Source organism: Haliotis asinina, chromosome 3 (genome assembly GCF_037392515.1).
Source record: "Haliotis asinina isolate JCU_RB_2024 chromosome 3, JCU_Hal_asi_v2, whole genome shotgun sequence".
In the NCBI taxonomy this organism is placed as follows: Eukaryota; Metazoa; Mollusca; class Gastropoda; order Lepetellida; family Haliotidae; genus Haliotis; species Haliotis asinina.
Genome location: NC_090282.1, coordinates 27941435 through 27966884, shown reverse-complemented (window position 1 = coordinate 27966884; position 25450 = coordinate 27941435). Strand labels below are relative to the sequence as shown.

General features: G+C 41.0%; 2 protein-coding genes across 2 annotated transcripts in view; one reads left to right on the top strand and one right to left on the bottom strand.

The window, feature by feature from the left end:
* Positions 1-12404, bottom strand: LOC137277771 (15-hydroxyprostaglandin dehydrogenase [NAD(+)]-like). The gene is made up of 8 exons (XM_067809695.1): positions 12338-12404; positions 11146-11254; positions 5263-5386; positions 4983-5089; positions 3664-3760; positions 3218-3294; positions 2451-2593; positions 1-666 (listed from the first exon to the last, which is right to left on the bottom strand). Exons 2-8 carry the CDS (start codon positions 11236-11238, stop codon positions 540-542), a joined length of 768 nt encoding a protein of 255 aa, XP_067665796.1. The 5' UTR covers positions 11239-11254; positions 12338-12404; the 3' UTR covers positions 1-539.
* Positions 7288-25450, top strand: part of LOC137277762 (F-box/WD repeat-containing protein 5-like) — a 424418-nt gene continuing 406255 nt past the window's right edge. Inside the window, exon 1 of the mRNA XM_067809681.1 lies at positions 7288-7292. The gene's annotated coding sequence lies outside the window, so the exon portion shown is untranslated. The remainder of the gene's footprint in view (positions 7293-25450) is intronic.

Below are 25450 nucleotides of genomic sequence, written 5' to 3'. Positions count from 1 at the left end.
TGTAGTAACATGTTTCATTCACAAAATTGCAGCATTTCTCCATAGAATTTCTGCATAGTGCTATTAGCTTTATAAAAAAGAATCCAGGTCCTGTACATTGGCGAATTTGGACCCATTGTTTTACATATTGTTTTCGTTTGAACTGCATTATCTCTTTATGTGATAGAAACTAACAAAAATGCTAAGGTGGTTACGCCACATGAAGATCCAAGTTTGAGTCGGTCTTCAGTAATCCATGTATATCATAAGAGGCGACTACTGCTTGTCGTAAAACGCGTAACAGAGCAGCAAGGACTGATTTTCATGCTGTTAATCACTTGTCTGATCCAGACTTGATTATCTGCATACAGCCGCCACAGAGCTAAGATTTGCTAAATGGGGTGCTAAACACCATACAGACAAACACATAAAGCTAAGTCAATTCCAGCAAAACATAAGACGTGCGTTGTCTTCTTCTCTGTTCAATAGCACTGATAAGCATCCGAAAAACAAGCATGATAGACTTGGGAGGATTATTTCGTAGGGCACGTGTCGTGGTATTATTCCACCGGGACCATGCTCAACTTCATCTTCTCCACACCTTCTTTGGCTCTGACTGTGAGGGCTATGCCGTTGATGGTGTCGTCCTCCATTGCCAACAGGAAAGCCTCAACCACCTGGTCTACCCTGGAACAAACATACATCACACTAGCACCATTATGTTGTTACATTAACACTCCACTGCCACAAAACGATCGTAGCGCTAAGACAGTCGTAACTCATGTAATGTCTTATAGTATTGTAGTATCGTAACGCAACATATGCCATATTTGGCATTTCACTTTCTTAGAAAAGTACGAATTGTGGTACTTTTTGTTTCAGTCCCATTCGGGATTCGAACCCGCACCCTCAGAGTCAGGCACATAATCGCACACAAAGCACACAGTTTCAGCCGCCTAGCCCGCCCAGCCTATGGCGACTTCCACAAAGAGGAACTTCAAAAAAGTACTAGAATTTGACATATGTTGCATATGACCACTTTCTTAATGGCATCGTGTAATTAATGACAACCGTAACGCTACGGTCGCTTTGAAGAACGTGTTCTCTTTTGGAAAAGTGTGTAAGTTATATTCACCGTTTGTGCAAACTGATGATGTTTAATATCATCCAACTCGTGTAGCCAAGACTAGGCAAGACACAGCAAACACCGGAAAATATCAAATTTGTGCAAAACCAAGTAGAATGCACAGGGCTCGGCACGTCCAGCCGTTTGATAGAAATGGGCCCATTGTCTCCCACCCTTCTTGCTAAAGTCAAGGTCGGTGTGGTTCACTGAGCAAAGGAACGCCTATTCCTGGAACCAGTGCTCTCAACCAACAGAATTCCTTCCCACCGACACATGGGTGCAACCCACGGCAAACACGTTGCCCAATTTGCGACCAGCAATAAGGTACTGTGTACACATTCTGCCTCGTTTCCACACGCATTACCCGTGCTCACCACGCGGAGTTTGCTCTTCACGGTCAGAGATAGGTCAAGTGGACCTTGTATAGTCAAGCTGGCTAGGCTCATCATCGGCTTTCATGCCCTGGATTTGGTATGGCTTTTCGCCTGGCTGACACTTATTTCTGTACAGAACATTTACGTTCATATTATGTCCAACACTAATGGTTGTTTTTAAATAGCTGTGAAAAAACCTTGTTTTCATCAGGGCTTCTGACGTGCTTCACAAGATGACCATCGGACAAAATATGCAAACTTGAACAATAATATTTCTGTAATGAAAAGCGTCAATGTTGAACAAAGCAAGCTCCCACATTTTATTTGATTAATATACACAGCTGAGGGAGGAGCATGGGTGCTCACATGATAGCTAGTGTCAACACACGTAATATCTGATTTAGCTTTTGTCTGCAATTGTATTCTGCTCCAATGTTACACATATGGAGTTTCTCTATAACATGCATTACTTAGTGTACATATGACTGATGTTCCACGAGATCTGTAAGACGCCCTGTACATATTTTGCATCGTAAATTCAGACAGATCAGACTTTCGGATCAGTCAATCACCTTACTTTTGTACAGGCATTGTTCTACCTTTGCAGAAAGAAGGAGTAACAGCCACTGTATCCACGAAAGAATTCAAACATTGACGTAGTGATGTATGGACACAAGGGAATAATTTCCAAAGCCATTTTTGAATACTATAAGGCTGACAGGCATAATAAGGCACACCCATCGCGACCGTATGTTGCATGTCCGTTATTACTATATTCCACTAGTCATAGTAATTCGATACTACCGTTGCTGTGTCTACACTATAACTGATCCTAAAACCGTTCATTCAAATGTTTTTGTCGATACAATTTGAAAACTAAAAGATACACCTTCAGAAGTGGGGAAGTATCTCAGTCCATTACAAAGGCTGCATCACATTAGTTTTCTTCAGTTTTAGAATATAATGCTTACGTGCAGAACTCGGTTTGTTCCAAAACCTGCATGAAGTGTTCAGCTTGTATGATCTGGTCCAGACTGTTATAAAAGCCTGTCTTAGCACCCGTGGGGCAAATAGTGGCCAGTCGAACCTCTGCAGCTTTCATTTCAGGGTTTTGCTGAAGGAACAATAGTATTACACACAACCAATGGGTTACGACTTTAGTTCTCACTGGCAAAAGCTACACAGAGTATACTTTTCAATGATGTCATTCTCTCCTCGGGTAATATTGTCATTTATTTACTAAGACGACAGGTAGTTCGACATTGTAACTACTGACCAAAATAAAGGAGAGAGAACCATTTCTGTTTTACATTATACGCTATACATTTACATCAGATTGCGTTTGCATACTAGTTCGGTTTAATCTGCTCCAGAAAAGAGAACGTGCATTCCAAAGCAGATAGTGAGTGAGTTGAGTTCTACGCCGCACTCAGAAATATTCCAGCTATATGGCGGCGGTCTGTAAATAATCGATCCTAAACCTGACAATCCAGTGATCAACGACATGAGCGTCGATCTGCGCAGTTGGGAACCGATGACATGCGTCAACCAAATCAGCGAGCCTGACCACCCGATTCCGTTAGTCGCCTCTTACGACAAACATAGTCGCTTTTATGGCAAGCGTGGGTTCCAAAGCAGATAGGTTCTGTTCATATATATCGTTATTCATATCGATAGTGAATACTTCAGTATCATGGCATGGTATGTTAATTGCGAGAATTGTTTGAAATTCACTTACTGCCCAACTCGACGTGAAGTGATAAATAGCGCTTTTACTGGCACCATAAACTGGTCCCCAAAGAAAAGGCATCAAACCTTAATAAAGAATGAAAGAAAGATGAACCGTTTAAGTTTTATTTTTAGAAAGGATTTCTTATTCATACAAGTTACTTCATGTAACTATTTCAATTGAACCGTCGCATATTCATCATGTAATGCAACCTTGTGCCGAGACCTTCTCGGTCGTTTGTTTAGTATTTACAGTCAAGCTAAGTCACCGAGGTCTGTATATATATGAGCAGACAATCTGGTGTCTGGCATCATGAGCAAACGCGATACGATGACATGCAAGTCATCTGTCCTGACCTCAATCTCCTCCTCCAACATCACTGGAACCAGTCCACCACGCACAGGCCTTCTACAGCCTGAACACTTATCTCTGTCAAGCAAAGAACTGCCTCTTACCTGCAATTGACGCGGTGTTGATGATGACGCCGCCTCTACCCCCTTTATCCTTCCTCATGTGATTCAGTGCCATCATGGTGCCCCGCACAACGGCTATCTAAACACAGAGAGCAATGAAGACAGTATAAACATAAAGTCCTTAGAAAGAGACAATGGTGACAGTCCCAAGTTCACAGAACCAACTGCAATCCTTAACAAGATGTACACATACTACGGTGCCCCATCATGGTGCCCCGCACAACGCCGCCATGGTACAGCAGAGTTGAAGACAGTATTGTCAACGGATGGATACGGTGACTGGAGAATTAGGTCTTAATTCAGATGGACCGTACATGTACACGAATGAATAGTTGAGTTCGAACTTCTTTAGTTGCTTATACAAGGCATGACAAAGAAGTATACATGAATGAGGTGAGCGAACTTCCAGTTCAGCCCCAGGGCCTTTCCTCCGTGCGGCATAATCCTGCTCGCGGTCGTCCCTACACACAGTCGGAATACCGGACTCCACACCACTAATGTAGTTTAGGCAAAGATTCAACAATGGACAGATAGAGAAACAATAGCACTTCCTTGTACGGTTGATGTGATGACAGACACAGCCAAGGGGAGTGACCAATATAGGTCATAAATGTCACATACATGAATTAATGGAAGTGACAAATGAGAAACAGGGTAGCCGACAAGACAGGGTAGCCGACAAGACAATGTACGCTGCGGTAGTGATAAAGAATAAGTCAGTGAGTGAGTGAGTTTACTGTTACGCCGCACTCAGCAATATTCCAGCTACATGGCGGCGGTCGTAAATAATCGAGTCTGGACCAGACAATCCAGTGATCAACAACATGAGCATCGATCTGCGCAATTGGTAACCGATGACATGTGTCAATTATGTCAGTGAGTCTGATCATCCGATCCCGTTTGTCGTCTCTTACAAGCAGTCACCTTTTATGGTAAGCATGGGTTGCTGAAGGCCTATTCTACCCCGTGACCTTCACGGGTCGATAAAGAATAAGAATGCAGACTGAATGATAATAGATAATAATGATATGGCCTGGGTACATACTTCTAGGCTTTTTTAGAAATATTTGGACGATGGCGGTCCTGAATTAGAGACAGTAACAGTCCTTACAGTAGACGGTGGTAACGCGCTATGTTACCAACAGATAATCTGTTACATGATGTACAATTAATATGTCTGGTCATTTTTCGGAAATGAGTATTGCGTCTGCATAGACACCAGAAATCATAGCTATTCTCTGGGACAATGAATCAATGTATGGCATGTTAGATAATGATAGGACAAATTTTCAAACACTTACGAAATTGATTTCCAGCACTTTTTCCCATTTCCGTTCATCCAGCATGCCTGCATTATTGCACATTACATCAACATGACCAAATTTGGAGACGGCAGCTTTGAAAGCATCTGAGGAAAAATACATACATACCCGCACACATTTATTGACGGTAACCCAGTGTAGGCATAAATGTTGAAGCCGTGATTTATGACATCTGAATTGAAAGTAAACAAATGGCTAGTTGGCAACGCTACAACTATTTTAACACTAATGTGGTGATGTCACTAGTTAAAAACCTTACCCTCAAATTCAGGAACATTCGTCACGTCACATTTTACGAAGAAGACATTATCATCTCCGCTGGAAGTTTGTAGTTCCTTCGCAGTTGCCTCCCCTTGATCCTCATTGATATCCGCGAGACAAACCTGACCGGTAATGGGAATATAATGTTTGAAAATCTGAGAACATCTCCATAAAACATTTGTATCTTACAAGCAAATGTAATTTGGGAATTCCGAATGTCAAACAAACTGCAAAGTGACTAAATTGTCGTTATACTTTCTGCAATTTCTGCGCGCCATGACATCAACAACCAACAGAATTTACTTCTGATCATATTATTGTACTGTGACGGTACACAGTCCTGAATGAAACTGGTACAGAATTGAAGCTACATCATTCCAGAAGACAACTTCTGACTGAAGCCAGACACGACATCTTTCAATTGTTCAACTGAAGCGGTCTCGGGTCTCCACACGGAGAGGCATTGTGTCGCAGTAAACGACCTGATACGAATGACATCCAGGCATTGCAACTCGTAATGTTTAAACTGTATGTGGAATCCGTGTCAAAATCGTAACAATATAACTAAAGAGTCACAAATATGCAACATTGCGACAACTTAACATTTATGCCCTTTGTCGCATTGTCGTTTATGGACAAATATTCTTTTCCACCCCAATCCACACAGAGAGAAAGGAAGCAAAAAACACATGTTGGGGTGCAAGGATCAACGTCTCGTACACAAAATGATTTTGGAAGAGGATAAAACATATCACCTTCTCAAGGGCTGGACTGACCACAAAAAAGCGTTTGCCCCTGTCTCTTCATTGTGTTGTCCTCCCTGGGCGACTACTTGATATAAACCAGACTGAACTTATCATAATTAAAAAGCTCTGTATCTCGGACTCTCATTTCGGATTTCTGACCAAAGTGTCACCCCGAAAAGATAGATGCACTTAAAAACATTGCTTTATAATTGAAGGAAGTCTGTTTGGCCGATAAACTTTGAATAAACAACCCGTTGATTGGTTTGGATATTTTGTCTCATTTACAGGTTTGGGTATTTTGTCTTATTTACTGAACAGGAAGTCCATTTGGCCAACAAACCTTGTTTGGTTCATGTATTTTGTCTAGCGGTCTATTTTGTCAAGTGTATATGATGCGACGTTTCGGTATGTATTCTTATACCGTTATCACTCTTGCTTGACAACGGTATATGAATCCATACCGATCGTTGCACTTTTGATTCGCGATTCTACGCTTATAATTTAGTTTATTTGGTTTTTTCACAATCACCAATGTATATTATATGTCATGAATAGGTGATAATTGTGTTTTCTGTTTGTTTTCTTTTCTGTTGCATGTGACCTTTAAGATGTAAAACATTAAAGGGTAGTATCTCACAAATCTGCATACATGAGATGTTTGACACTATATATGACTAGCTAGGATATAAAAAAATGTGTACGGGTAGTTAAAATAGTTTTGCAGGTCTTGGCACTTAAAAAGATCCCTTCAGGTGAGGAGAGAATATAACCAAGTTTCTGCACATCACTAAAACGGGGGACGTCAGGGCGCACTAAAACACACTTGGCTCACAGATCATGTCTGACAGGTACATATAGTGGACAGAGTAGGAGGACATGCACCTCGACTTCAACGACGTGTGTACATACAGGACAAGTTCTCTCTTCTACAGACGTGTTGGTGTATCGTGATGTCTCAGTCTTCAAGGTTAGTCCGCATCTAAACCTTGAGAAGGTGCTTCTCAGATCTCAGATTTAACATATCGTTCGGTCGCATACTCAGTCTTGAAACTGCCGTAGTCTGTTCCCTCTGTTTACATGTCCTCGTTTGGTGTCTGTAGTTTCTCTGTTCCATTTAGATAAAAACTCTTTATATACATCTTCCTCCATCTTGTGTAAAACGAACCTCCCGTGGCGAAAGTGCTCTAGAGTTGCATATGGAGGCGCGTCACACATCCCCACTGCCGGACGGTCAGACGGACCCAGCCCATATCTCCACCTACAGCATTGTTAGGAGCGAAACGTCGTAGACCGAGGAAGAAATGCATAGCCCTGTTCTGTGCTGTGAGGCCACACCACAGAGTCGTATGAAGTAGTAAAGGTGTCGAATTCCATAACTCCTAAAACCTTGTACTTGGAACTGAGCAATCCTAGAGTTCTGTTAGCTGCGCTGGCCGATGCGTTCGCCATTCAGTTGTAGTCAGGTGCTCGGTTAAGAGAATTCCAAGGTAATTATAAAAGTTCGTGATCTCTAAAACATCTTTTCCACAGGCAAAAGTAGCAACTGCTCGGGATGTTGATGCTGGTCTAAAGCGGATGATCTTTGATTTCCCTTTGTTGACAATCGTAGAGTTGGTTCAAATTACTTCCTGATTCAGCAAGTAACACAAGTCGTCAGCATAGGCGAGCACTCCAACAGTCTTGTTTATGACAACGCCGATAGATAAATTATTCATCGTTATTAAGAGATCATTTGCGTAGAGATTAGAGAAAGGTAATGATGTATGTAAACTGTATGTATCTTTGTTTCAATCCACACTGCAATCAAACCAGAAAGTATGTCTACAATTTGATCTCACACAACCTTCGACAGTTCTGTAGGGGTAGGTAATGACATTAAACGTTTTACCTTTTATGTTCATTTTCAGAAATTTCGAGCACAGTATAGAACGATCAATACGGTCATATGCTTTATGTTGATCGTTAAAGGTGGACTTTTTCATAGATTTGAGTGTTTCAATAATTTATCTGAGTGATGAAATATGTTCAATGGTAGATCGACCTCTTCTGATCCCGTTATCCTCTAAAACCTGGTTCTTTTCGATGTACGTGTTGCCGATCCCTGATGTGTCAAACTAGATGCTATAGGAGCAGCTGTCATGCTGTAAGTGCATGCAAAATGATTGGCATTGATTATCACCCCGGCAACCCAAACAGCCTGTGTGGCACGGGAAAGTTAAAGCACCTATTTACAATGCGAATGTTATGGTGTTGCATTATCACGATTTGGTCACATTTTGACACTTTGCATGATTTCGTAAAGATAACAATGCATTTGTTCCCCCATCTGGGAGTTCAGAGGTATGGAAGGTTTTGGTGGCTGCTTACGTCATAATATTCCTTATCACCCATGCAGTAACAAACAGGCAATGTGCTGTTTGGGAGACTAGTACAAATTAATCTAATACAATACACCCGGAGAATCAAACTGTTGTCTCGCAACAACAACAAAAGACAACATGCGTCATCTACATAGTGTTTTTTGATTACCTCTATGGGTGAAATGAATGAAGTCCACGTTTGGTGTTCCTTGCCGTGATATAGCCTGAATGTTACTCACTCACTCCTCTCATATTGTATAATATTTTCTGTGAAAAAGCTTTCTTTGCTTTGGTTTCATTTCATAATGTTACGATTTAGGAACTGAGGTTTCAGAAGATCTATGAGTTCACTTTTTAACAGTTTTTTTAACAGTTTTAGGAATTGCATTTATAAATCGCTGCGAGTTTCAAGAAATAATATTATATCTGTATGTAACCAAGTAACTTTAATCTTTGACACTCGCCTTACATTTCATATCTCTGGTAACGTTTTAGTCAAACTTTTGTTTAGCCATTCATATTTTTTCCAGCGAATTTATTCAAAATTCCACCAGAGGCATGACAGCAAGGTTACACGAATGTTCAGTCTGAAAAATATATTAAGGTCACTTTTGAGTTACTGCTTTGGGATTTAATGTAACTGTACTTGGTATGAATGTTATTTCCATATTCAATAAAACAATCCCCTATATAATATGTTTGTTCTCTTCTTTTAATTTTCCCAAGGACGTTTAATTCTTCAAAATAAATAAGCCAAAAACAAAAACCGCAATACAATGTATGAGTACTTCGGTGATATTGACTACTGTTGGAATGAAACAGGCATAGAGTTATCGTTCCTGTCTAAAGTAGTTCTAATGTTCCTTCGCCAATATGAAATCCTTCGAGAGGGGCACGAATCGCCTTGTGGATTGTTCCGGAATAACACGGGTAAATCACGAATGCTTACCGTAACCTCCAAGGAGACTCGTCCCCGACTCGACAAACCAATCAGAAACCGCGTAATGGATGCGGTGCCTTGATAAAAATAATCCTGACTACTTATATCGTTTATGGCGTTATGTTATTGTGTAAAAACTCATGAAAATATATATCGTCATATTGAAAGTACTAAGAACGTAGCTAAAAGGCCTGTGGTGTATACTGTGAAGCTTTCATAAGAATCACGCGTTTGACGGGGAGACATTGAAATACACGCACATGCGGTTGTTGGCATAACGGTTCTCGCTTGTGTAGTTCTCACGATCTTGCGGGCTTGTTGTGGTGATTGTAGGTGCGCATCCAACAGTTGTATAAAAAAATTTAAATGTAATGATAAATTGCTACGAGCTTCAAAACAATAATTACATAATATTTGTATGTAACTAGTCAACTTTAATATTCACCATTGGTCATAAATTAGGGAATATTTAAGTCTGAGTGAAGTGTGTGTATGCGTGCGTGCGTGCGTGCGCGCGTGCGCTGGGGGGTAAGTTTGTCATTCACATATATGTTTCATCAAATTCAGTCACAATTTCACTTGGGGTATGACACCAAGGTTACACGAATGTTCAATATTTTTAAAGTCATTTTGGAGTTTCTGGTTTGGGATTTAATATAAGTTATCACATCGTGTCGAGGGAAATATGGGGTTCTATCAGTCCAGAGTATTGTATTACAACCTTACTAGGGACTGATAAAACCCGCCTCCGGCTCGAGGAATACAACCTTACTCGGGACTGATAAAACCCCGTATTTCCCTCGACACCATGTGATAACGCATTTATCTAGCTGAATGTTTTCACTAAATCAAAACAAAACAACAAGCATCGAATCGATTTGCTGCCATGTTGACACCAGCTGATCGTTTGACCTCAATGCACCGCACGTTACTAAAGGCTTGTGGATGCACGTTTTTCTCACTTCGCGTCGTCACCGTAGCGGGGTGATATGACTTTCGTAGCGGGAGTACACGACTTTTATACGCCCGCTCGCGGATCATGGACCAATCAAAACTCGACATTCTTACATGAGTCTAGATAATGTAGCTTGTTTTGTTTTGGTTCATAATCCTACGAAAATATGAGAGGGGCAGAAGTCACTATTCGGCTTGTCCCGGAATAACACGAGTTGATCACGAATGGAGAAACATAACCAAGAGGAGGTAACTCTGAGCGTAGCTCCACAGACTACTCTCGAGGTTACACAACACCAAATGTTTTCCCATAGACTTCTATAGTAACGTTATATTTTTCAAAATCATACAGGCTATCAACAGCCATTCCATGTACACATGGGCACAGTCTGACCTCCAACCTACAATAAAACACACGTTGTGGCCAACTTGTCTGACACATTTTCCAAGCACATTTTCCAAGCACATTTTCCAACACAACACCCACCTCCGCACCAAATGTCACCCACTTCAAAATATATGTACACACATAAACATAACCCATGGTGATAAAAATGACAGCACTAAATGCTTAAAATTGTGGTCAGTATTAATAACAGGGTGGAAGGTGCTTTTAAAACACATAAACATCTTACACTATTTCATCCAATCACAGCTGTCACAGGCCTCTGTCCGTTTGAGTTGCAGCATGTGATATTGATATAGTGTAGTGGAACCTGTACAGGTGGATTTACATAGCTTGGGCAAGATGGGCGTTGAAATCACACTCAGCGCTTTAAACGTTTGTGACTAAAAATGAAAGTTGATAAATATCAATGGCATCTTAATTTACAAAAGCACGCTCTCATACCAATAATGAACTGCACGTAAGACAGCTTTACCTTTGCACCTTTCTTCAATACTGCTTCAGCTACGCCCCTACCGAATCCCTGTGCACCGCCGGTGATGAATACTACTTTATCTTTCAGCTGCATATCGACTTCAGGTATGCTGTAGGTGGAAACAATGCATGTATGTATAATATATACTCAGACTGTTCTGCAACTGTAATGTAATGTAATGTAATTAGTAGACTTAGTAGGTCGGAGTGAATAAGCTGCAAAACTAATAATATTAGTACCACAGGGGACATAGAAATTTGTATTGACATACAGCATTAAGTGATTTGTCAGTTTCATATAAACCTTACCCTGATGAGATGAACTGTATAGTCTTACAAAAGAATAACTGGACCATTTAATAAACATTCACTTAATCGGTTACTGCTCACGTCCCAGAGTAAGTCAAACATTGTGATGAGCAGTCGTATTTTAATTTTGTGTTAAAATATTACATTGCATAGGAAATATTGCATTCGTTTTGGCTATCTGAAAAGGAAAGTAAAACAATGAGGCAATTATCACACTGTGATACTGTATGAAAACATTTTAGCATGACATGAAAACTCTTCTATACGAGAGACATAGTCCATGGAAACATGTGAAAATGTAATTCAGACTGTGGGTAGGTGAGTGAGTTTTGCTTCTCGTCTCTTTAAAGACAATGATGTGCAGTTTTATCTCCTGTTGAAACCAAATTGATGATTCTGCTGGACGTTTGTTGGTTTGATCAACGACATGGACTTTGTGCTGGCTGATCAAATGACGTAAATATGCGACACTACAACCAGTCGGTGACATGACAGAAGGACGCAACCAATATCCGGCACATTAAATTACATCATCGGAGATTCTGACCCAAACTCCTCATGATATTTAAGTACACGTCTTCGGTCTTCCACTCAAAAACATCGTAGACGGTTCTATTCCCGTAGCTATAACAATTGCGTGTCTCCTGCTCAGAACACCACCACAGGAATAAGCAATGATAATTTCAAGGGCTGGACTGACAGGATTTGCCCTACATAACATATCTCTTACATTGACCTACAAACGCTTGGCTTTCAGCTTATGCTGTAAGACAGACGCTCAAATGCTTTTGTCGGGGTACGTGTATGCACAATGGAGTGTTTATACAAACTGCACCCAATACTGTTACTCGTAACAGTTGGTGTTATTCGTAATTTGTACTCACCGCGCTGCCGGCTGCGGATATAGTTATAGCCTCTCTCGATATTGTGTGTGTTAGAAGTTCACTGACTCGAACTTTCAACTTTCTGCTTTCACACTCGGAATTGCAAAAAAGACTTTTACAAAGCAGTGTTGAAAAGCAGCAGTGAACATACTTCTCCTCCACTGAGGAGACACTGGACACGTGTTGATTACACTCTTTTGTAATAAATGCTGGAGTTTCAAGGACTGTGTATACATATATTTACGTACTGATGATAATGTTTTATTTGCGTACGACTGGTGCCTCCGAAATAGCCAGGAAAAGTCTAAAGTTTCGGCTCCCTAAAACATGGAGCCGTGTCTAAGAGTGGATATCGATGTCACTACATACAAAAAACGAATCAAACATGGTGCTGGTATGTTTCAACACCCTTGTTTTTTACTGTTTTTGACATTTTTTTCATTTCACTCAAACTCAACGAATATTGAATCAGTGACTTCAGTTGCTTCACCGTAAGTTCTAACATGTCGTTTGAAATGCCCGTTAAGTACACAAAAAGCTGCATTTACCTAAGAGTATAAATGACCTTACCACGATTCGGTTTATATATGTCTATCAAATTTTAGGGTGTTCCCATATTTTTTCTTTGTAGTATACAAGCTGTGTGAATTCAGACATCTTTGAAGCGGATGTGTAGAGGATATATCACGCGACTAGAGAAATATGGAGAAATGTGTAGCAGTGTCACCCAAGCTGGTAGGTCGTCATTTGAAAAGGAATAGACAGGAAATACGATCTGATATACGTCTCTATGTAGCAGTGTCACCCAAACCAGTAGGCGAAAGATAACACTGCTACAAAAAGACGCACATCTGACCGTATAACCAGAGGGAGGCGTTTACAACTTGTTTATCTTACCACCATGTTAAATCTACAAAATTTCATTTTTGGTATAAGATTACTGAAGATCGATAAGCTTGTTACCGACTATGAGGGATGTAAACGACAATGCATCTGCCTCTTTAGATCTCGACTTGATGTTAAAAATCAGTGAAACTTAAAAACTTCCATAAAAATGATTATGTTGAGTGTGCCAACGATTCAATTTATAAAATATACTCTTCAAAAAAATAAACTTGACATAGAAAAAATTTAATTTTAAGAAATATTTGACTGAAACCAGCCCATGCTGAATCCCAACGTGTGGGGGAATGGTGGCCGACGACAAAACGTCTGAAAAGGGAAACGTTGAACAAAAACATAACGTTACACTCATGTCTAGTGATTCGCTTAAAGGCACCCTACGTGAAATGCAAGAGAATGAAAAGAATGACAGAAGCTCAACGACACAACGTTTGCAAGAACGGGCATCGCAATATCAGGTGGCAAGGCACTTCAGCGTGTACAGACAGACCATCTCAAACATGTGGTCCCGATACAGCAATACTGTGAGTGTTAATTGACAGACCCAGGTCAAGTCGACCTAGAGTTACGAATGCCGTCCAGGATCGTTACGTCCGGTTGAGACATCTTCCTTCAAACACCACGGCCGCATTATAAACAACAATCCAAATCCATGAACAGCGCCGAATCTTTTTTTGCCACTTCAATGTCACGTCCTTTTCTTCATCAACGTCAAAGGTTTGTCTCTGGAGTGAGTGAGTGAGTGAGTGAGCGAGTGAGTGAGTATTACGTCGCACTTAGCAATATTCCAGCTATATGGCGCGGGCCTGTAAATAATCGAGTCTGCGCAACTGGGAACCAATGACATGTGTCAACCAAGTCAGCGAGGCTGACCACCCGATCCCGTTAGTCGCCTCTTACGACAAGCATAATCGCCTTTTATGGCAAGCATGGGTTGCTGAAGGCCTATTCTACCCCGGGACCTTCATGGGTCGGTTGATCTTTGGAGCATGACAATGCTCGACCTCGCGTTGTAGGTGTTTTACAGGGCTTCTTTCAGTAAAATAATGTTCAGGTGTTACCTTAGCGTTCTCGATTACCCGATTTGTCCACAACAGAACATTTATAATATCTTGATCGACGCAGCGTAATCCGCCACACTACAACTGCACACAGCACTTCTGCAAGAGTATGAAAACATTTCTCATGACAGCATATCTTCTTTCTTCCATGGGTCTCTGCTGCCAAGCTGTTATCGATGCTCAAGACTGTCACAAAAAGATACTGACATTTCACACTGAATAGTAGTTTTGATAGCCCTCTGTTGATAACCCCAAAAAATATTCCTGTTCTTCCTTTATTCTTGAGTCTAAGTTTCAACATTAGATTGACTGTAACAAAACAAAAGAATATAATTAAGTATATGGCTATTATTTTCCTTCACTAAAGTCACAGAGCAACAACATCCTGACATCATATCATATACCTATAACAATGTAGATTATAGAACAAAAAGTTGAACACTTTCATAAATAAAGTGTGCAAAACCAATAACTCAAATACATTGCATAAATAGCAAGCTTAATATTTCAAACATCTTTAACACCAACTTTAGGCCAAAAAAAACCCCCACTTGTGAACACGTTTTGAAGACAAAGCCATTTTCAATGCGTTAAGTCCAAAACAGCAATAAAACCTAAATTATGAAAATATTATTATTATTATTATGGTTTGTACAAGTTAAGATGATACCTTTACAAACACATTTCACCAATGAACATGTCTAATAAATGAATAATATGTGGCTTACCATTATTGTACACTTCACATGTGTCATGTCTGTGTCCACATGTGCTTGCCACAAACCACATGGTCATTCTGCCAACCCTTTATCAAATTATCTTCCTTCCCATTTAGTTGACATAAAAGGATCACCATATCAAAAATGAAATGCAGCATTCAAGAATATGAAATGAAAATAAACTTCTAACCCTTACTACTAATTAATATGACAGTATAATGGTGCATTTGAAACAGTGAAATTGAAATTATGGAAATATTAATTAAATCAGTTGAGCCATTTAAAGTGAAATAAATAAAATCAATATTTCGTCCTTTACACACCGGTCTCCTAATTGTAGAATCTGAATGAAACAATTACAAGTAACAATATAAAAAAGGTCAAAATTGTCTTGATTTGCACAAAGTAAAATACATTTCACACTGGAAAGAACAGGTGTCAAAACACGAATAATCCAATAAATCTTTGAGGCACATTCACAATTTATCAGAATGTCTTTCAAGAGGTCTGTACATTTTAACTATGCACAATGGCGCACAGTTTGTTAATAGGACGGACAAGCTCGGGTGTAGCTGTCCTCACACGCACAATACGTACAAATCCCTTCTTGCTGGTCATGACCTCCGTGATACGTCCCAGTGACCATGACTTACGAGGAGAACTGTCCACCAGAAGAACAATGTCTCCAACTTTAAGATTGGGCTTCTTTACAACCCACTTCTGTCTCTCTTGCTGCATTGCAAGGTACTCCTTTACCCACCGCTTCCAAAATACATCAACTAAATACTGTACTTGCCTCCATCGTTGGCGAGAATAAACATCATCTTTGCAAAAAGTTCCTGGTGGCATTTTCTGACCCGAACGTAGAAGCAGAAGATGATTTGGTGTGAGGGGGTTCAGATCATGAGGATGATACGGTACATCAGTGATAGGCCTCCCATTGAGAATAGTTTCAACTTCACAAAAAAGAGTACTCAAACCTTCATCGTCAAGTTTAATGGTTTGCTCACGGATAACGGCATGTAAAACTTTCCTTATGGTGCGAATCATACGTTCCCAACTCCCACCATGGTGAGATGCTGCAGGAGAGTTAAAATGCCAATCAATTATTCTTTCTAGCAACGATGGGTGCAGCTTGGATTGGTATAATTTCAAGATTTCTTCTTTGAGTTCACGTTCGCTACTTGTGAGATTGGTCCCATCGTCTGATTTGATAACTCCTGGCTGACCTCGTCTTGACATAAATCGTCGTATAGCATTGGTGCAACTGTCAGTATCAAGAGAACAAGCTAGTTCCAAGTGTACTGCTCTCATGGTCAAACATGAGAAGATCACACCATACCTTTTCACTGTTGCACGACCTTGTTTAACTAAAAAGGTCAAAAAAAGTCCATACCCACATGTGAAAATGGTGGTTTGTCAGGTTGAAGACGGTCATCAGAAAGGTCTGCAATCTTTTGTTGTTCAGCTGATGACTGATACTTACAAATGACACAGTTGGAAACAAGTCTCTTAATGATGACTCCAGCTCCCAAGATCCAATAGCGTTTCCTCAACTGGGCAAGTATAGCATTTCTTCCCATATGACCTACAGCTACGTGAGCATCCTTGATTGGCAAATTTGACAAAGGAGAGGTTTTGGGTATCACAACTGGATGTTTAGAATCATGTTGAATCGCAGCTCTTTGAAGACGTCCACCGACCGTTATGATTCCATTGTGAATGAAGGGATCTAACTTGTACAAAGGACAAGATTTACTGACCCTTCTTCTATTGTTAACCTGGTTTTCTTGTCTGTTCAAAACTTCAATCTCTTTCCTGAAGTGCTGGCCCTGCACATAACGAATAAGTGCATCTTTTGCATCCCTCATTACTAACACTGTCAATATCGGCCTTGAAAAACAATTTCCTTTCTTTCATCTTTCTTTCTAGCTCCCTTATAGTTAAGATGATCCATGGAACAGCCTTTCGGAGGCGTAGCCAGCTTGAATAATGATTCAGCAGTCTGTCCAACACATCTTGGGATTGGCAAGTTACTACAAAACTTACCGAGTGCTTGGCTTCTGGGTCCTCATCGGGTACAGTGACACATAAGTCAGGAGAAAGGGGCCATTCAACTCTTTGTCTCCACAGAAAATCTGGTCCTTTAAATCACTGTTGTGCAAGTTTGAACCAAACTTTTTGGCATGAGCTTATATGCAGACCTTTATCTTAGGTAATATGAGGCTGATAAACGTACCTTAGGCACCGTATGTAACTGCGATGAAAGACTACACAACACGAATGTGTGGATGACAATGAGTGCGGTGTGGATGGCGCCGACGGGACCAGATATATATTTTAGCTGTTAGCAACGCTCCGCCGTGTACAAGCAGACGGACAAAGCATAGGTTGTACTTCCTCCCGCGGAGACAGCAGGCAGGAAAAGCAGGCTGATAAGGCATTGGAAACTTTTGTACTTCCTCCCGCGGAGACAGCAGGCACTCCCCCTTTTTAAGCCAATTTGGAGTTTTGTCCCGTCGGCACCATGCCAACAGACCCGCACGTGGCCCAATATTGGACCTCACACAGGTCGTTGGCTCCGAGATGAATCAAACTAAACGACCTGCGTGGGCCCCTCACCCTTATAAGACCATCCACCCTGTTGCGCAGGTCTGACCACCTGAGCCCCCCCACCCCCCACCCCACCCGGCTGACCAGATGACACCCCCGGCGAGGCCCAGGCTACTTCGCTGCGGCCAAGGTGTCGCTGTAGCCTCGCCATATAGCTGGAACCGATCACCCACGATGGTCCTGCAACCCATAATTACTACAATTAGACTCATGTGTTTTAGCTGCGGAATACGGATATACACCCGGTAGGCATTAGATCTCCAGCCGCCAAATTCCTGAATCTGCGCTGCTGGAATTCCTTGTTTCACTGTTGTGGTTGCCGCCCCTATCCGAAATGAATGAGAAGAGTAAAGGTTAGTTGTGATGTGTTCGTTTGCAGCCGTTAGTGTCTTCCTGAGCACTGCCTGAAACTGAAATCTTGTTAAAGGAGCTGAATTAATATGGATAAAGAAATACCCATCTGTACGTGGATGCACTGCCAAAAAAACGCAACAATGCTTTGACAGGGCATAATATGGACCGAGGCAGCACCTGAATGACGATATGTGTGTGCCGCGGCCACATTGGTCTGTTTTGGATACCCGTAAAAGCACCTCCACGTGGGATTGATCACTAACAAAAGAAATGTCATTCAGCAAAAATGCACGCTGTGACGAGTCACTGCTGGAACCCGCGACTACTTCACTCACCCTGAAAAAAAACAAAGAATATCAGCAGATACACCGCTGAAAAGAGAGAAGCTTCATAAGATGATTTACATACCGTGGGGAGGAGTTGCACGATGCGAGTTAGAAGCTCTGGTGTGATTGGATGACGTGCCGAAAGGCCGATTTGATGTCAAGCTTCGACATGTAAGCATCCTTGCCCAAACTCTGGATCATGGCCACTGCCTGATCAAAACTGGTGTACTGAACCGTACATGCTTCCTGTGGTATGTAATCATTAACTGACGCGTCCTGAGGATGTGATAGATTTGGTCCACAATTAGTGGCTTTTCCCTACCAGATTTAAGATTGGCTGCATCCCTAGCGACCCGTGGCCCTGCATAGTTCAAACTAAAACCCTTCCTGAAACTTTGCTGTAATAAGTGAGCCGCTGCTGGGTTGCACAACCTATTTACATTAATTGGAGTTCGAGCCATGTGAAGGAGCTCTGCTTGTCGTAGTGGGTTGCCGCTTGATGGATTGTGTGGGGACTGCGCTCCATCTGGCACGAAAACAAGATGAAGCGCCATGTCCTCCGACATTACATGCCAAGCACCAGTGTGCAAAACGGCACATCTGACCCCTATCGCAAGCACCATGGTTAAAATTCCGACAAACTTCGGACGACATGCGTTGCTGTGTATAGTTGGAATTCCTATACACCGGAATGCTTGTTGTTTTTGGGTGGGGAGCATTAGTTGCAGCCACAGCTGTCCGTCTAAGGCACCCCATGAGTGGGATGGATCCCTCTCCATTTTCTGATGAAACTGCACATCGTACTGAGACCAGCAGTCCCCGCCAAACGTTGCAGCGGCACCGCTGATCGCCTCCATGTACGATAGCATTTGCTGTATTTTGTTGGTGTCATTCTGCCACGCTCATATAAATCAGGAACGCAGATGTCCAGGACCCAATAGTCACTTGACGGGTAGCCTGCTGCTTGGGTTTGAAAACTATTTGCCCTGAAGTATCCAATTCCATTGTGAAAATGGGGCTCTCCTGCGCTGCCTGAGTCTCAGAGGGCAACAGGGATCTCATGTCTATGAATTCCCCCCGGTGAATGTTTTCCTTCACGGCCTGCTTAGGATGGAAACTTATGGTCTCCGCCCTAAATTCCAGTTGGCCAACCAGTGCCCTTGCACTATCCAGGGTGCCCGGGTTGGAAACATGTTGACCTTGTGCTACCTGGGTTAGCTGCAAATCAACCACAGGCGTAGTACAATTTGTCATCAACAATTCCGGCGATATATTAATATTTTCGAAGAAAGGCCTACCTTGGTTAGATGATGATGGAGCCATCGTGGCAATGAAGTTTGGCTCCAGCTGGGGTGACATGTCAGCGCTGTCGTTTCCCAGGGGGACCTCCCGTGGTGTGGACGTTGAAGGCTGTATGGCCTGAGGGGCTGCGCTCCCGGGGACAACACCAGAAACGCAAGCCCCTTTCCCTGCTTCCTCCTTGATTTAGCATCCCCTACCACGGTGTGATTGGCAGCTGCCTTACGTTTTGGAGGCATCTCGAGTAGTTGTCAATGAAAGCAAGTTTTAAAAAATTCGTTAAATCAAGGAAGAATGCAAAAACAAATCGTACCAAGTGAAAGGAAATGTAAATTAAATGTAAAGTTAATTCAGAATTTTAAACGATTTGCCAAAATTACACGGGGAGCAGAAAAAAATTTGTGAGCAAAAGCAAAATGGGCTACCTTGTGAGAGAGCATGCAGCATAGATATGAACGGACGTGACGTATAGCTGCGGACGTGATATCAGTGGAAGTGACATCACGGAAGTGAAGGTAAAATTATGGAATACTAAACTAATACACTGTCACGTGGATTGTTACGCTGGATACTCGTTGAGAGCTAAGTGCATAAACTTATGTGAAAGAATCGTAAATGCTGTCTGTGACCAGTTAATGGAATACGCCGATTAGTTAACTAGAAACTGGGACAAATCATTTAATAAAATCTAATGCACAGCCTGTTAAATGTAATGTTACCTCGAAGCCTATTAAAATGACACACTTAGGTTGTTACTTACCTTTCGGTATTAGCGCGTATATCACACGCTGATGTATTTACCTTACGTATGTGAGGTCATCATTACCGTCATGTCACGGCATCGGCTCAATAAACATTTTGCTTGTCCGTTTTGTAATGTTACTGTCTATCATAAAACAAATCATACCATAATTGTCCTTGTGAGGACAACCTCATGTGCATTTGTATTGTTGTAAATTTGATTTGTTTATTTCCAGTGTAAACAAGCCAGTCATCTACGTGGATTCTGATTGGCTAATATCAAGTCACATGACATGTCAGGAATCTATATAAGCTCGGCGCGAATTTCGAACAGGGACTTGATCAGACCTCCTCAGAGGCACTCCTTGTGTGATAGCTGATCTTGTCGATACCTTTAGGCCCGAACACAAATTCATAGAATATTAAAAGGACTAAACAGGAATATTTATATAGGTGAATACACTATTATATATATCATTCTCCTTGGGAAATTCAATTGCTAATATAGGATATTATTAGTATTTTATTTGCATTATTGGTCCATTGAAGTAAGTTGTTATGAGAATTATTAGGAATCCTGACATGTCATACCTCTGATATCAAGTGCAAACATACTGTAAGAAAGGACCACTTCTGAATATTTATTAAAAGTTTACATTTGTTGTTAAATCCTGACTTGGTCTCTCATTTACTGACGCCCCAGGCTCGGAGGCGTTACAATATGTATTCCATGAAGGTTGTATAGTCATCACGAAACTTTAAATCGGTCAAAAACTTTCGACTATCTAAGCGTTTTAGAGCTTGCACACTGCCGTTGGGCATTTGTATATTGGGACACTTCAAAGGCAGGTTAATGTAATATTCACCTTCTTGCAAGGAGACAGACTCAGAAACCTTGTCGAGAAATCTTTTGTCCTCTTGCGACATTTCTGGTTTGTCGTCAATGGATCTTTCAGGGAAGTCAAAGTTTATACTCTTCCTTACCAAACTATTCAGTTCACTTATTTCCTCAATATTTCTGACACTTACAACGTCTGTTCTCATAGGTGGTAAATGTTGCTTTTCTACTTCCTGTGAAGGTCTGACAATTTTCCATAAAATCCATCCCAATCGTGTCCTTGTTGCGTGAGGGCTTCCCTGAGGTCCAAATTTGACTTCAAATGGAGAGTAAGCATCTGGGGCATTTGTACCTATCAAAAGATCAACTCCAGATTCTTCAAGTTGAGGTACAGTAATTCCATCAAGGTGAGACCACTGTGCAACATCAGCATTAGTTGGAATATGTCTGTTTGTTACTGGGATACTGCTCCTGGAATACACTGTAGGAAGGACAATGGTATTCTTTAGATCCATATCATGAACCTTTAAACCTGAGATGACATGAACAAAGGAAGTATGAGGTTCTCCAAGTGTATCTATAGTTATTTCAACCTTATTTGACTTTCCATTGCATCCAAGCTTATTCATCAGGGATTCTGAGCAGAAGGAGGTGGTACTTTCGGGATCCAGGAACGCATAAGTCGATATCACTTTCAGTGTATATTTGAATGTTACTTTCACAGGAATTACAGCAAATGTACATTCTCCTCTACTGCCTCCATATCTTCATCAGCTTGACCTGTACATGCACTTACACTTTTTAGGCTTGTCTTTGAATCAGTGTGCAACAGTGTTGAGTGATTACCTTTGCAGTACTTACAGATGACATTCATCTGACATTCCTTGCTGCGGTGGCCCTGTTGAAAACAATGAAAACACAGACCCTTGCATTTGAGAAAGTTCAAACGATCAATATGTGGTTTGGAAGCCAAAGTCTTGCATGAGTCAATGAAATGCCCATCTTTAGCACAGAAGTCACATGGCTTTTGATTATTGACATCAAACCTGGACGATTGATGGATATTGTAATCTGCTGCCATTTTGCTTGCATTTATCAAGTCAGTTCCGAATGTTAGCTTGGACTGAACCTTTCTCGTACTACGTTTAGTTGAAACTCTCCTGTGAGCTTGTGTCTTGTCATCTGGTCGCATGGCTTCTTTTCCATACATTGGATCCATGGCCTTTTGCGCTTCTGTACGGACAAACTGCACAAGGTTAGCAAATTCTATGGTTGATCCAGAGAGACGAATTTGTAAAACGATGCTTCTCCATTTCTCCTGACAGTGAAATGGTAGCTTCATCACAAGTTTCCATATATTGTCAGGATATTCCAGCACTTTTACTGAATGCAAACTTGTCACAGCATTCTGGCACTCGTTCAGGAATACAGCATATTCGTCCAAAGCTTTTGCATTATCTGCTTTCATGTTTGGCTAGCACATAGCCCTTTTTATTAGAGCATTTGCGATGGTTTCTTGATTGCCATATCTTACTTCAAGCTCAGCCATAGCAGCTTTGTAGCCACTGCTTGCGTCCAAGTAACCAAAACTTTTGAGTAAACTGCTGAAGATAACACTTGAGCTCATCTTCAGAATTTGAGTTACTTATTCTCTTTGTTTGAAATTGCCTCGTGAACTTTTGGAATTCAAGGGGATTTCCTTGAAACTTTTGGATGTCTGGCACTGGTTTACGAAGTTGTTGGACCACTGACACCAACATGTTATCAGATGGCTTTTCATAGGAAGTAAAGGAAGATGCTCTTGGACTACGACTAGCCTCTTCAGCTCTTTGCATTGATGTGTCCTCTCGTATGGCATGATGTTTATGAGTTTCAGAAATCTGGCTTTCATGATCCATACTACATTTCTCAAGCGTTACATACTTTCTGTCAGAATTCTTATCTTGTTCATTGTTGTAGATATCCAATTCCTTTGACTTGGCCTCAGAAATTTCTAATTGTGTTCTTAACTCCAGCTCCTCCTCCTTCATCTTAATTTCTAGTTTAGCTTGATTAAGTTTTTGTTTTTCTTTGAGGGCTTTCACTTTAGCCTGAAGTTCTGCTTGTCTCTGTCTTTCAAGTAGGATTGATGAAGAAATAGTACTGGCCAAAGGTGGCAGGCCAGTTCCACCAGAGCCAGACCTTCTACTAGAATGACTGTGATACAAAGAATATTCACTCTGCCTTTGGATGGATCCATACCTCACAAAAACTGCTCAATTGCTATTTTAATGCTTGAAAGGGTTTTATCTTGACACCTGCACTCTTCTTCAAAATTAGATAACTCAGGTTCTTTTAATAATTGTCTATACTCTTCTCTAATATCATACAGGGTGTTATATAAGAAAATCCAAGATGCATTCCTCAATTGGGCTCTTAGTCACAACCCCAGTAGCAATTACTAGGTTGATGTGGTCAAAATCTCTTTCAAGTTGGCGGAAAATACCTTCTATCCGCTTCACGTTTGTTTCAGTTGCATATGACATACCCTTATCAGTTAACTTTCTTTGTCTTGTCTTTTTTCCTATTTTATCTGTCATGTTTTCTTGATCCAGTTCTTAAGTCAAGTAATGTCAATGCTATGTTGATAACCAAAAAATATTCCTGTTCTTCTTTTATTCTTGAGTCTAAGTTTCAACATTAGATTGACTGTAACAAAACAAAAGAATATAATTAAGTATATGGCTATTATTTTCCTTCACTAAAGTCACTGAGCAACAACATCCTGACATCATATCATATACCTATGACAATGTAGATTATAGAACAAAAAGTTGAACACTTTCATAAATAAAGTGTGCAAAACCAATAACTCAATTACATTGCACAAATAGCAAGCGTAATATTTAAAAAATCTTTAACACCAACTTTAGGCCAAAACAAAACCCCACTTGTGAACAAATTTTGAAGTCAAAACCATTTTCAATAAGTTAAGTCCAAAACAGCAATAAAACCTAAATTATGAAATTATTAAGTTGTTTCAAAGGCATTTAGAAGTTGGAGGAATCAAACTAAAAGTGCTTTATGGTTCATCTTCTTTATTATACAAGATCACAACGTTTCGAGACAGATTCTAGTCTCTTCTTCAGGTGAAGTGAGGGTCGACACACCAACAGCTTCCCTTGCTGGACATTCTTCTCCACCGACGCCAACAATCCATTGCCACCAGTGTTTACCGTAAACCAACACATACGGATCAGTATATTCATCACCAGTCCAACCATCATCCCCAGATCAAGAAAGGCATAGTAGCTACCCTGGCACGAAGAGCAAAAGCGGTCTGCAGCCCGGACAGCCTCCACAGCGAATTAAAACACCTGAAATCAACCTTCCAAGACCTTAACGAGTACCCACCCCATCTAGTCAGCAACACCATCACCAAGACCCTGAAAGAAACTCCCAAGTCAACTAAACCAGAACCTTCCCCCATCAGAATTAACATACCATACCATGGCCAGATAAGTCATCGCATCAGCCGTCTCATCAAGAAAACAACAGGAATAGACGTCACCTTCCGTAGCGACACCAACCTGAAAACGCTACTATCAGCTAATGGACGTGAGCCAACAACACCTAAATGCAACACCCTAGCAGGATGCATCTACCAGATCCAATGCAGTTGTAAAGAGACATATATTGGTGAAACTGGTCGACCACTGGCTATCAGGTTAAAAGAACACAAAACATCAGTTCAAAATTTGGATCAGAAGTCTGCTGTATGTGAACACATCATGCACAGCCCCAATCACAAGATTGTTTGGGACAACACCAGGACATTAGTTAGGAACGCCAATGACTAAAAAAGACGGAAGCTCCTAGAAGCCATTGCAATCAAGCGGAACAATCCCTCAATCAACAGAGACGGAGGTGTTTACTTACCCAATGCATGGAACCACCTTATCCTCAGTGACTAACCTTTATCCAAACATCTTTACCTGTAACTCGTTAACCTAATCAACACAAGCCTGCACACCAATCAGTTGAAGCCTGTACATAAGTTGAAGCCAGTACATCCATCAATCGAAGCCTGTACATCAATCAATAGAAACCTGTATATCTTGCTACCCATTGTTATCAGTCTACTGTTATGTGTATATATACTGCAACCCTTTAGTTTTACCCTCACTTCACCTGAAGAAGAGACTAGAATCTGTCTCGAAACGTTGTGACCTTGTATAATAAAGAAGTTGAACCATAAAGTACTTTTAGTATGAAATTAT

Bases quoted from the DNA above. Each gene is read 5' to 3' on its own strand.
- LOC137277771 (XM_067809695.1), bottom strand. From the start codon at position 11,238: ATGCAGCTGAAAGATAAAGTAGTATTCATCACCGGCGGTGCACAGGGA. The intron at 5,387-11,145 runs GTAAAGCTGTCT...ATTACCGGTCAG, and splicing joins TATTGAAGAAAGGTGCAAAG to GTTTGTCTCGCGGATATCAA. The intron at 667-2,450 runs GTAAGCATTATA...TGTTTGTTCCAG, and splicing joins GAACAAACCGAGTTCTGCAC to GGTAGACCAGGTGGTTGAGG.